The sequence below is a fragment of the Podarcis liolepis genome, assembly GCF_965112155.1.
Source record: "Podarcis liolepis genome assembly, chromosome: Z".
NCBI classification, from domain to species: Eukaryota; Metazoa; Chordata; class Lepidosauria; order Squamata; family Lacertidae; genus Podarcis; species Podarcis liolepis.
The window spans coordinates 28232971-28245966 of record NC_139570.1 but is presented as its reverse complement, the minus strand read 5'-3'; the positions used below and the strand labels follow the sequence as shown (position 1 = coordinate 28245966).

The window sequence follows — 12996 nt, the reverse complement described above, 5'->3', positions numbered from 1 at the left end:
TACATGACCAAGCCAGTATAGATCTAGGAATGTGGGCTTAGAAAAGCACTTATTTGTTTGAGACTCTGTCTCAATATATATAACTTAATATAATATGTACATTATAATGTACAAATCACCTATTATAATTTTTCTAGTGACACACTGGAGAGATCCTGCAAATTTGCATGCTTGAACATTGTCATTTTAAGCTTCCTTCCTTTTTGGCTTTCTTGACAGACTTGTGAAGCGAGAGTAAACTTTGTTGTTCTCCATCAGTCTGGTGTGCAACTCCCAGAAACTGTTGAAGATGGCAGCGCATCAAACACCAGCAGCAGTAGCAGTGGAGGAAGCCCAGTGCATCGTCGCAGAAGACCTGAACAGAATCATTATCGATGGAAGTCCAATTACCAGAAGGTATTGGTGATTTTAAGTTCTGGTTTTGGGTAGGGATTGGCTTGATTCCTTTCCTCCTTGAGTACTGGGTATTATGCAAATAGTACCACCAGATATGAGAAAAGGCCAGACGGTGAGTGATAAAATATGGGTTTATATTAAAAACAACTCCACATTCATGATCTCCTGAGCAAATGATGTAGATTTTGCTTACAGGTCTAATATTTTTTACGGGAAAAGAAACTGTCTTCTGAACAGGGTCCCCCCCCCCTGCCCCCCAGCTTTCTACACTCAAGAAATCCTTTAAACAACAACAACCCATAGACTCATTATTGATGAAACCGCTGTGTGTTTGCCATGGCATCTCATTGTTCCATTGCAGAAAATTCCAGAGCATATTTTAGAGGACATGCTTGGTTCATGTAGGTCACATGGCTTCTTGGGCCATGCTGCTGTTCAGTTTTAACTGAGAGTATGGCCTTCAACACAAGTAAAATGGGTCAATAAAATTTTATCAGGGCTCCTGATCAATACAGAAAGGTTATGTATAAATCATCTTGAGATGGTGGTTTAGAAGGTGATTAATAAATTAATTGTAATAATAAAAATAATTAATAATAAAGCATTGAACATAGGAATGGGATGTTGGGGGTGGGACTAGCACATGCGCCCCTACCTCTTCCCCAAGCAAACCTGAATAGGAGTATAATTTGGCTTGAAAGTTGTTGTTTTTTGCTTGAGGAGGACTGAGAGTGTTTAGATTTGGTTAGATGACAACCACCAGTCAGGGGGAGTGTGAAGGCACCCCCAAACTTGGCCCTCCAGCTGTTTTGGGACTACAATTCCCATCATCCCTGCCCACTGGTCCTGTTATCTAGGGATGATGGGAGCTGCAGTATGAAAACAGCTGGAGGGCCAAGTTTGGGGGTTCCTGTTCTTTACCAAAATGAAGTTTCTCCATCGGGATGGATGTGGAGCAAATGAAGATTCTTCTTCCGTTAAAAGCTAGTGGAAGGTGTCTGGAATTGGTGAAGGTAGGGGAGAGAAGAGGTCCTGATGGGAAAATGGCTTCTTCCTCTAAAGTAGCCTATGTAGGTAGTAAGTTTTGGAATAATAAGTGAGAATAGGGTTCAATAGCATAAGTAGGACTAGAACAGGTTGTGTTTATTATCACCTGTTTAATATCATGTTGGCCTCAATACCTTCATTAATTCTGGAGTGTGTAAGAAAGATCTGTTACATTTACTGTATTTTTGTTGTTGGCTAACTGTTGTAAATACCCACAAAATAAATTGGTAAACCCCTGATTATTCAATCTTTTAAATGTGGAAATCCAGATTGTAAAAACCTCTAATGCTATTCCACATTGCTAAAATGCATTCTAAAAAGGATTTTCAAGATGTTTTAGTTGTTCCAAAGAGCAAAGTAAATTTCTAAAAGGAAGTAATGCTAAATTTCATTGCTCTCTATAGGTTTCAGGCTCCCCACACCACAAGAATTGTACTTTGTGATTATGCTTTGAGAGTAGAAGATTAATACATTAATCTTGAAACCTGCCTTCCTGACAACCTTTATAGAAACATAACCAGATGCTCTCCCCTCCTCTTGTAAGGGGAACTTGAACAGAGTGTCATTCTGATGACAGTCCCTTGGAGATTGTTGTTTATTTAAATTGCCTTATGTGTGAAAAAAATCTTATTGAACTGGTTGAGAACCTTTCATGTGGTGTTTTAATTTTTCAGTCAAGTGCTTTATAGTTTGATGCTGTCATAAAGCTGTTTGTGCAAGAAATTTATCTCTCCTATATTCATTTTATTACATTCCTTCCTCATGGCCTGACAGGATGACTGGACTTTTGAAAACACTTTTTTCTTGAGTTTTATAGGGTAGTGTTGGTTAATTTGGGGTTGGAGGTAAGATTTTCAATTGTGCTCCATACTGACCTGCCCTCACATTGGTTATAACGATCATTACCATTAGAACCATTGGAGGGACACTTGTGGCGCTGTGGGTTAAACCACAGAGCCTAGGACTTGCTGATCAGAAGGTGGCGGTTCAAATCCCCGCGACGGGGTGAGCTCCCGTTGCTCGGTCCCTGCTCCTGCCAACCTAGCAGTTCGAAAGCACGTCAAAGTGCAAGTAGCTAAATAGGTACCGCTCCGGTGGGGAGGTAAACGGCGTTTCCGTGTGCTGCTCCGGTTCTCCAGAAGCGACTTAGTCATGCTGGCCACATGATCCGGAAGCTGTACGCCGGCTCCCTTGGCCAATAAAGCGAGATGAACGCCGCAACCCCAGAGTCGGCCACGACTGGATCTAATGGTCAGGGGTCCCTTTACCTTTATGTTGAGAAAGGTGAACTGAAAATGTTAATTGGAACTTGGTAGTAATTGGGTTTGTTCACGCAGCAGTAGTTTAGTGCTGTGTGCGCAAGCAGGAACAAAACCATGAAAAGCCTTGAGTTCATACTAGCATTTAGTTTCATTTTCACAGAATCCCAATTAACGAACCAAAGCTTTTGGTTTAAAAACAAGCTGGTCAGCTTCTTAACAAGCCAACTTCAAAACATGGCTAAATGCCAGCCAAGTGCTTTCCACCGCATGGGAGAGTAAGTGGGAGGGCTTCACTGTTAGGCAGAAAGGCACTAATTGGTTTTGTAATTTGAAATTATTAGTAGGAATCTACAGACTTCCCTGTAGAATGTGAGCCAAAAGCAGTTGCAGTTTAATCACCATGTGATTGATATAGTTGTCATATTCTATTGCTTTTCATATATATATATCAATTTCCCAAATTTTGATTATGATTATTGTTCATTCATGTTGGATCCACACTGCCTGACTGCTAAAACTCTTATAACTTCAAGCACATATCCATTAAATAACACCACAAAAATCATGTGTATGCTGCGGAAATACTATAGCCAGTTACTACTCCATGCTGTGCACACAACAAGGGCAAATATGATCTAATCATACAGTGTATTAAAATATTGAGTAACTCTATGTAGTATCGTCTGGGTCACATGGGGTCCTTTTGCAATTCAAACAAGCCTGGTTTCTGTGAAAGAGGTGCTAAAGTTGGAAACAAAGTGTGCATCCCCAATGGTTTATTCCCATCCATTTCCCATTCTCTTTAGCCATTTCTAAATAGATGATCATCACACAGCCCTTAATCCCTTAAGGGCGGAAGGCGGGGGGAGAGAGAGGGAGAGAGATAGAGCAGAAATAGCTAAAAGTGGTGATTCCTTATCCTAAAATATTAGGGTTTTAAAACACTAGCTTCATGGATTTATTTCCCCCCACATCCTGTTTTTTGCTATCTTATTAATATACATGCTGTTATTTCTCTCCATTCTCCTCTTTCAGGCACTCCCTCAAGGTTACCTCAGCCAGGAGAAGTTAGTTAACATAAAGAAGGAGCCAAAGGAATCTCTGGGAATAACTATTGGAGGTGGAAGAGACAGTAAAAATAAACTCCCTATTTATGTAACTAGCGTACAGCCTGTTGGATGCCTCTTCAGAGATGGTAGAATTAAGAGAGGTAAGATGCTTTGGAGTGCCTGCTTTTTAAATTTGGTACATGGGCTAGCATTAAGAGAACAAAGTACCATGTCATTTTGTACTAAGGAAATTGCAAAGATTTAAATAGCTATACAGTGGAGCCTCGTGTTACAGACGGGATCTGTTCCAGAGGCCCGCCCGTAACATGGAACTGACACAAACCAAAGTGCCGCATCTGCACACACGCATGGTGCGATTTAGTGCTTCTGCGCATGCACGAGTGGCGAAACCTGGAAGTAATCCATTCCGGTACTTCCGGGTTGCCGCGGGACGCAACATAAAAGCACGTAACCTGAAGCGGACACAACATGAGGTATGACTGTACAAAGAAATGGTGTTTATATATATATTTATATATATCCCCACGGGGGGAGCTCCTGTTGCTCTGTCCCAGCTTCTGCCAATCTAGCAGTTCAAAAGCACACCAGTGCAAGTAGATAAATTGGTGCTACTGCGGTGGGAAGGTAAACAGCATTTCCGTGCGCTCTGGTTTCTGTCAGTGTTCTATAGCGCCAGAAGCAGTTTAGTCATGCTGGCCACATGACCCGGAAAGCTGTCTGTGGACAAATGCCATCTCCCTTGGCCTGAAAGCGAGATGAGCACCACAACCCCATAGTCGCCTTTGACTGGACTTAACCATCCAGGGGTCCTTTACCTTTTTACCTATAAATATAATGTGATATATATTATAACTCGTCCTTTTTTTTTTTTTTTTTTTTACAAAACAGGAGATGTACTGTTGAGTATAAACAATGTTGATCTGACTCATCTTAACTACAGTGAAGCAGTCTCTGCACTGAAATCGAATGCAGCACTGCACACAGTGACATTGAAAGCCTTGGAAATTGTGGTAACGGAAAAGACATCTGAATTTACTGAGGCACCAGATACCAGGGAAAGTGGGTTTAGCTGGGCTAGCTGGGCTCCTCTCTGGATCATGTGGCTTGGATTGCCTAGGTAAGTCTTTCTGCTTGATGTCACTCTGGGAAATTTTCCCAATAACGGTATGTTAGTTACATTTTAGTTGATCTATTTTGGCTAAAATATTGTAAACGAAAGTATGACTTGCTTTGATCAATTAGTCTTGCCTATGAAACTAAAGCACATAAGAAAACCAAAGCTTTCAGTACTCCCAGTCGTGCCTTTGGAAAGTGATGCTTGAAAGTATTTTTAAAAGAAAAGAATTCTAAAATGTACTGAGAAATCAGTGACTAAGAGATTGAACCAAAATTAGCTTAACTATGGTTTGGCCTGATGTCTGAATTAACAAACCATGATTAGGGCCATTGCCCTGCTTTCCCCCAGAAACTGCAGGCAAGAGTAAATTTATAAAATTTAGAGCACAGAATGCAAAGGAAGACAAACAAGTCAGCCATACCCCAGTTAAGGAATTCAACTGATGTAAAGCAAATCACCTCCCTTTGCTCATTTAAATGGGCCTTAAATATCCATTTTCTTACCATGGCTTTGGGAGGCTAATTTGTGTTGCCAAATGCTGGCTTTTTTAATGTGCTAGATGGGCTTTTTGTTGGTACACTGACTTGCATATTTGTGAGATGGAATTGGATATTACTTTTAACTGGCTTAAAAATTGAAGTTTAGGGATTTATATTTGTATGTAGCTGCAAACCTATTTGAATGGCATCTTTGCTAAAAAAAAATGGTCTAAAAGCCTTTTAAATATGTCTTTTTTAAAAGTTATTAAAATAAACCATATTTTCCTACCTCTCAGATGTTTTGAAACCATGGTTTGAGTTCTAACCTATGTTTACCAATTATTAGAATTCATAGCTTGATTGAACTGATCCACTCTGTCTTAGAAGGCAGAATCAACATCAAGTTGATGTGGCCTTTGTGGATTCAGGCTATAAAATATACTCCAGGAAGATGCTGCCAGATGTGAAGACAAAAGTGAGTTTGCCATCAAAGACTGCTGCATCTCTCCTTTGTCCATAATATGTGATACCACTCCATTGTAATAATAATAATAATAATTTTTACTTATACCCCGCCCTCCCCAGCCAAGGCCGAGCTCAGAGCGGCTTACAAGCAATAATAAAAACAAGTTGAATGAACACAACTTAAAAACAAAATTGAAATACAACATTAAAATATTAAAATGTAGCCTCGTCGCGAGAGGAGAAGGAAAGAAAAAAAGAAAGAGAGGGAGGGAATCAAATTGGCTCCAAACCAAAGGCCAGACAGAACAACTCTGTCTTACAGGCCCTGCGGAAAGAAACCAGATCCCGCAGGGCCCTGGTCTCATGAGGCAGAGCGTTCCACCAGGCTGGAGCCAGAGTTGAAAAGGCCCTGGCTCTGGTTGAAGCCAATCTAACTTCCTTAGGGCCCGGGACCACTAGGGTGTTGCTATTTATGGACCTTGAGGCTCTCCGTGGGGCATACCGGGAGAGGCGGTCCCGTAGGTACAAGGGTCCTAGGCCGTGAAGGGCTTTAAAGGACAAAAGCAGCACCTTAAATCTGACCCTGTACTCTACTGGGATCCAGTGCAGTTTGAAAAGCACTGGGTGAATATGCTGCCATGGCAGAGACCCCGTGAGGAGCCTCGCTGCAGCATTCTGCACCCGCTGGAGTTTCTGGGACAGCCTTCAAGGGCAGCCCCGCGTAGAGCGAATTACAGTAGTCAAGCCTGGAGGTGACCGTCGCATGGATCACTGTGGCCAGGTCGGGGCTTCAAAAATACACAGCATAGTTGCAGCAGAAGAGCTAGTGGAGGCATGATTGACAGAAGGGGAATGGAGTGGAGTGTTGGGTGGCATTAGAACGAGTGACTGTAGAGAGTGTTGATTTGGGAACAATAGCCAGCCTCTCTTTGACTGTTGATTTGAGGACTGTTTATACCTTTTCTATTTTAGAAGGCATAGACAACAAGCAAGTTGTTCATATAGTGTGGGGGCAAGGCTTTCAACCCATTTTGAAGAAATCGCCAATAATTTTTTTTGGTAGTTCCAAAATGTTTAGAAAAAATGCCCTCTCCTTTTGGATTGGCCCCAACTTTTGTACAATATTTTTGAAAATCTTATATGGAGAAAAGAATGGCCAAGTTCTTTTCCAACCAAGGTCACAATTAAGCATTTTACAGGCATAGCACTGCATAACATAGTTTTCAAAGCTAGAGCAGGCTTCCTGGATGTGTGTTCCTTTCTCACCTCCTTTCTAGCCATTAACCGTAGCTTCATGTAACATGGGCACTGACACAAGCTATAGTGCTCTTATAAACCAGTGACTGTAGCTGTTGTTTGAGATGTGTTTGCAAACCATTACACTCAGGCATCACTTTCCAAACACAATGTGCTGCCAGTCAATTGTTTGTTATGTGAGCATTCGCATAGCAAGCTGACTATTTCCATTATACCCTATAAGAACATTTCTAATCCATGATTTGTCTGTTCTGCCTCCCTCCCTCCCTGGTTTCTGCATGAAACGGCTGCTGCCAACCAGCACAATTAAGGAAGTGGACAAACTCCAACTTTTTGGATATCTGAATCAGCTGTTTGTGTAGTGAGGTTTGGGTATAATTCTTTGTGTTCAGATAACTGAGATTTCAGATGAGCATTCTGATAGTGGGACCAGCATGTATTATGACGAAACTAAGGTATGGGGAAATTGCTTCAAAAGAGGGGAGGAGGGAGCATTTGTTTAGAAAGCACAGTTTGTAGGTCAGTGTTACATCTTCACTTGTCACAGTATATTGTGATGGTGAAAGGGATCCAAAATTTATTCTCAAATGCTGGGAATTTTGTGACTTTGGAGGGCATTTTATAATTCTGAAAATCCACTCCAGCCCATATTGTTACACATATACTATATACCGTATTTTTTGCTCTATAAGACTCACTTTTTCCCTCCTAAAAAGTAAGGGGAAATGTGTGTGCGTCTTATGGAGCGAATGCAGGCTGTGCAGCTATCACAGAAGCCAGAACAGCAAGAGGGATCGCTGCTTTTGCTGCGCAGCGATCTCTCTTGTTCTGGCTTCTGAGATTCAGAATATTTTCTTTTTTGTTTTCCTCCTCCAAAAACTAGGTGCGTCTTATGGTCTGGTGCGTCTTATAGAGCGAAAAATACGGTATATATTTAAAGTTTAGTACAAAACTCCATTTCAAAGAAAGGTCCTCATTTGGATGTTTGATCAAGGTGGCCTTTTCCAACATCGTATTTGCTTTTGATCAAAGAACCTGCATGCTGAATGCAGTCTTTGTTTCTGGTGCATGATCCACCAGAAACCAGATATTGATTCTCAAGCAGCAGTGCTGCTACTGACAATGATCTCCTAATTGTATTGATTTCAAGGAATGTTCAAATGTAGCACAGACTTGGCATTTCCTGCTTAGCTTCCTCTAACACTAGACGGGGTTAAGCCAGGAATGCCATAAAGGTGAAAGTTAATACAGTCTCCACATAAAAAACGAAAGTGGGAATTCTATATGGAAGCCAAAGAGTGCTCTCTGTTTTATATTTCAGTCACCTCCATTGCTGTCAAGACATTATCCTGCGTAAAAGCAACTCTGAGAGCTGGGGATTCAGCATAGTTGGTGGGTTTGAAGAAAACAAAGGGAACCATCCATTCTTCATTAAAACCATTGTGCCTGGAACACCTGCTTTCTGGGACAGAAGACTGAAGTATGTACATACACCGTTGTTTCTATTACTTTTGCATTCTTTATGAAATATCTGGTGTTGCAATGTAATGACTCTTTTTGATAAAACTACTGCCCCGGTTACTCAGAGTGAGATGGGTTTTTCATAAGAGTGACTGGTGAGGGCATTTTATCCCATAACACCTGTTGCAGAAACAGAGAAATTACCAATTTTTAGCAGAAGTATACAAAGCCAGAGAAATAAATCTCTCTGAGGTTTGGTAACTCTGTTGTGCTCCTATACTGCGTTGAATTATCTAATTTCTCCCTAATTACTGTAATGAAGGCTGCTTAGAGGTATGGACAGATTTCTGAATTATGCAGTGGGACAGCTACCTCACAATGGGCAAGTTCTTTGGGCTCATGAGCATTTCTAATTATTTAAAAAGGTTAACTAGCAAGTCTGTCATTTTTTGCTAAGCAATGTACTTGATGTTTTAACACAATCAGTGCAGACCAATTGCTGCTGTACCAATAGGGACATATATCAAGAGCATTACTAACAGTACTTTTGCCTTTTTCTTTGACTAGATGTGGAGATGAAATTGTGGCTGTAAATGGAGTGTCTGCCATGGGAATGAGCAATGCTGAATTGATTCCCATGCTGAAGGAACAACGGAATAAAGTAACTCTTACTGTGGTGTCCTGGCCTGGAAGCCTTGTTTAAGACATAAACTCAGTATAATTTTGGGACTACTACTTTGGTACCAGATTTCAAGGCTTTGAGTGATGAACCAACCAAAGAAACAGTGAACTGATTTAAGATGGCTTTTCTCAAGACTGTCACCTGGAATCCTATTCCTATGCCAAAGGCAAACTGCTTATTTTATTTTATTTTATTTTATTTTATTTTATTTTATTTTATTTTATTTTATTTTATTTTTTATTTTTTATTTTTTACCCAGCTTCCTGGCAGACAGAAGCCATGCTTCAGTGATCAGTTAATGTTTTTGTTATGTAACTATTGGACGTTGAACATATGAAATCTAAACTACAGCCTGTTTCTCCTCAACTCACATTTTAATCCTCCGATAAACTGCTTTGGAGTTTGTTTTTACAATCAAGGGGTATATAAATTTTATGAAATAAAAATAATATATATATATGAGTGCAAGAGAAACCTGTAAAAAAGGTTTTCATGATTACTTATGGCTCCTGGTAAATTCAGTAAATATTGGCTAATGTCGCAGGTGGCAATGCAGGTTAAACCACAGAGCCTAAGACTTGCTAATCAGAAGGTTGGCGGGTTGGAATCCCCGCAATGGGATGAGCTCCTGTTGCTCGGTCCCAGCTCCTGCCAACCTAGCAGTTCAAAAGCACGTCAAAGTGCAAGTAGATAAATAGGTACCACTCTGGCGGGAAGGTAAACGGCATTTCTGTGTGCTGCTCTGGTTCATCAGAAGTGGCTTAGTCATGCTAGCCACATGACCCGGAAGGTGTACGCCGGCTCCCTCGGCCAATAAAGCGAGATAAGCGCCACAACCCCAGAGTCGGTCACAACTGGACCAAATGGTCAGGGGTCCCTTTACCTTTTAACTTTGGTAGCTTTAAAGATGTTGATAAATAAATCCTGCAAGTCATTATTAAGGTCTGCCTTACCAAAACTATCGTCTCCTTTTCATGCTTGGTAGAAAGGATATGTGAATGCCATCTTTTGGGTAAGACTCACAAGATGTTCTTCCTCCTTTTTTCTGCTCTTCTGTGCCTTGTTGAACTTGAGACCATTTGCAATGTAAAGCTTGTCTCTGAGCATTTGTGTTTTTTGTGTGAGGACATGATGCACTAGTGTGATGCCTACTGCACCAGCCTTCTTCTGCTTGAAGACAGGATCTTTATTGCTGATGAAAATGAACTGAAGGACCAATGGAATAATGTTCCTGTTGATGCATTAGCAAGTAGAGATCTCTCAACATTTATTTGTGTTACCGCTGCTTGTTGCAATTCAGGCGCTGGGTGGCAAGTTGCATCTCATTCCCACTGTCTCTCTGAAAGAGTTGGGGATTGGCATCTAAAGCCAGTGATGGGGAAATTCTGCAATTTGAAGAAAGTTGAATGGATGGCCCCTGTACCAAGAAGAGAGACTGTGTGCAAAGACTGAATGTAAGAGAAATCTGACAGGACTTTCAGTGAACATATCATAGAACCAAAATAAATGTAATGGCAGCAGACCCATGTGCAGAATTAGGCCTGCTGCAGAACTGTAAAATACTGTATGTGTAAATTTAAACCCCAACACCCCTTCTCACAACATACTTCTTAAAAAAATTATGGCCATGCTTATACTTCCGGTCACATAACTAGCAGGGCAAAAATGGCTTAAAAATAATATGGAGGGAAATGTATGGTTGCTGGAAAGCATGCATATCCATCCAGAAATGCTGTGTTTTAAATTGTCTCCTCTGCATCCCCTACTCCCAACTTTGTAAGGGATCTTGCCACTGTACTATCTAGTTGTGTGCTTGTGGAAGGGGAGACAAATAGCTGTTATGGCAATTTTGTGTAGCTTGGGGTGGAAACCCCATCAAAGCCTATCCATTCTGCTATTGTCCTTTTCCCACCCCACAATGTGATTTTTTAAATGGCATTACTTCTCTCAGTATTGGGGCTCTCCTGCTTCAATGTTTTAGTGTTTAAGATCCAAGTAGGAAGTGACATTGGAAGCAGCATTCTACCAAGTCAGAACATTAGTCCATCTGGCTTATTGTCTACACTGACTGGCAGCAGTTCTCCAGGGTTTCAGGAAGGAGTCGCTCCCAAACATGAAGTGCTGGGGATTGAACTTGGAGACTTCTGCCTGCAAGGCAGATGCTCTAGCACTAAGCCGTGGCCCTTCCCTGCAATTAGGTATAACATTCCTTTTTTTGCCAGAGGCCTGCTGTTAATAGTTGGATGGCATGTAGAAATTGCTGGGCCAGACAGTTGATACAGAAGTGTGGCATCTGCAGGTAAAATTCAGCTATGCAGTTACCAAGTACACCTTGCGGGGTGGGTGGGTGGGTGGGAATGGAACCCCTAATGTTGACAGGACTGTTGATTTCAAACTTAGTAAAGATATACTCTTCTTCCCTGGGCAACCACAGTTCCAAGCTGGTCTCCAAGTGTAGGCTCATTTGCATGATTCTACTAGCTTGATTGTAGACTACAGACAGTAAGTTTGAGGGAACTTCCATAAGGATGGCAGTGTGGGGTGCTCCTTTGTTGTTCTAAGATTGTGGTTTGCTTAATGTGAGTCTCTGCCCCTGTGAAAACTGCTTGCTTTACCTGCATTCTATAGGGCAAGTGTAATGCTTAAAATAGCTTTTGGTCCAGCATTTCTGTATACAGTGGTACCTCGGGTTAAGAACTTAATTTGTTCCGGAGGTCTGTTCTTAACGTGAAACTGTATTTAACCTGAGGTACCACTTTAGATAAAGGGGCCTCCCACTGCCACCACGTCACCGCCGCGTGATTTCTGTTCTCATCCTGAAGCAAAGTTCTTAACCTGAGGTACTATTTCTGGATTAGTGGAGTCTGTAACCTGAAGCGTCTCTGTAACCCAAAGTACCACTGCACTAGTATATGTAACTTGTATAAAATGCAGGTTGAAATCAGAGTAACAGCTATGTGTGAAATACAAGTTCAGTGGTCAACTTTCAGGAGGAGCAGTCCATCAAATCTACATGTTTAAAGAATCCAAAAGGACCCGAGGAATGATTCAAATTGCCATCTCTGATTTAAATGTCTTCACTGCCTCATTTGGGTGTTGCAAGCTGTTATTGCCATGTGTGAGAGGACATTGATATAACAGGGCATGCAATTTTCATGTGGGTGAGGTGTTCCTGCAAGTCACAGCATCAATACTGAGTGTTAATGCCTTCATGTAAATGTGGTATTAAAAGGATTCGCCATTTACATCTCCTTGCAAGGGGTGATTACAGAATCCACAAGACCCAAGGCGGAAGCCAGGAGTAATATTTGCCTCTTGCAATGACAGTAGAGAGGAAATTGTATGCTTTTTACAAATGAAGGGTATGTGCTGCCTCAGCAGCACTATTTCACTATGTTGTCTTATTTCAAGGTGCCTTTAACAATCACCAGTAAATCTACATTGTTTTGCACCAAAGAGATTATGGTACATTGTTAACAACTGTTATTATTTTGATGCATTTATAAATTATTCTGAAGTTATTGAAGCTGTTTTGATGATGTGTTATTCTGATCATATTGGCTCTCCTAGCATGCAGCATCCCTACAACTAGCTTCTAGCTTTTAGAAGTCAGACTCTAAGCTAGCTGTCAGCTAGCTTATTGTGATAATTTTGTCATAATACTTTCCTTTTTTGGACAAAGCTTCATGTGGCTGTTACTGTTCTAAAAAATAAAAGAAGTCAATGATTTGCCAAGTATTGTCCTATATTCTAAATGCAT

The 12996-nt window shown here is 41.1% G+C and overlaps 1 protein-coding gene across 3 annotated transcripts in view; it reads left to right on the top strand.

Moving 5' to 3' along the window:
• LOC310698200 (ligand of Numb protein X 2-like) overlaps positions 1 to 12971 on the top strand; it is a 43436-nt gene extending 30465 nt beyond the window's left edge. For all 3 annotated transcript variants that reach the window (XM_083485128.1, XM_083485130.1, XM_083485129.1), the window contains exons 6-10: positions 220 to 396; positions 3741 to 3915; positions 4664 to 4892; positions 8415 to 8573; positions 9122 to 12971. In XM_083485128.1, coding sequence (XP_083341254.1) covers positions 220 to 396; positions 3741 to 3915; positions 4664 to 4892; positions 8415 to 8573; positions 9122 to 9257 — 876 coding nt within the window. In that variant the 3' untranslated portion in view covers positions 9258 to 12971. The remainder of the gene's footprint in view (positions 1 to 219; positions 397 to 3740; positions 3916 to 4663; positions 4893 to 8414; positions 8574 to 9121) is intronic.
• Positions 12972 to 12996: the final 25 nt, after the last annotated feature.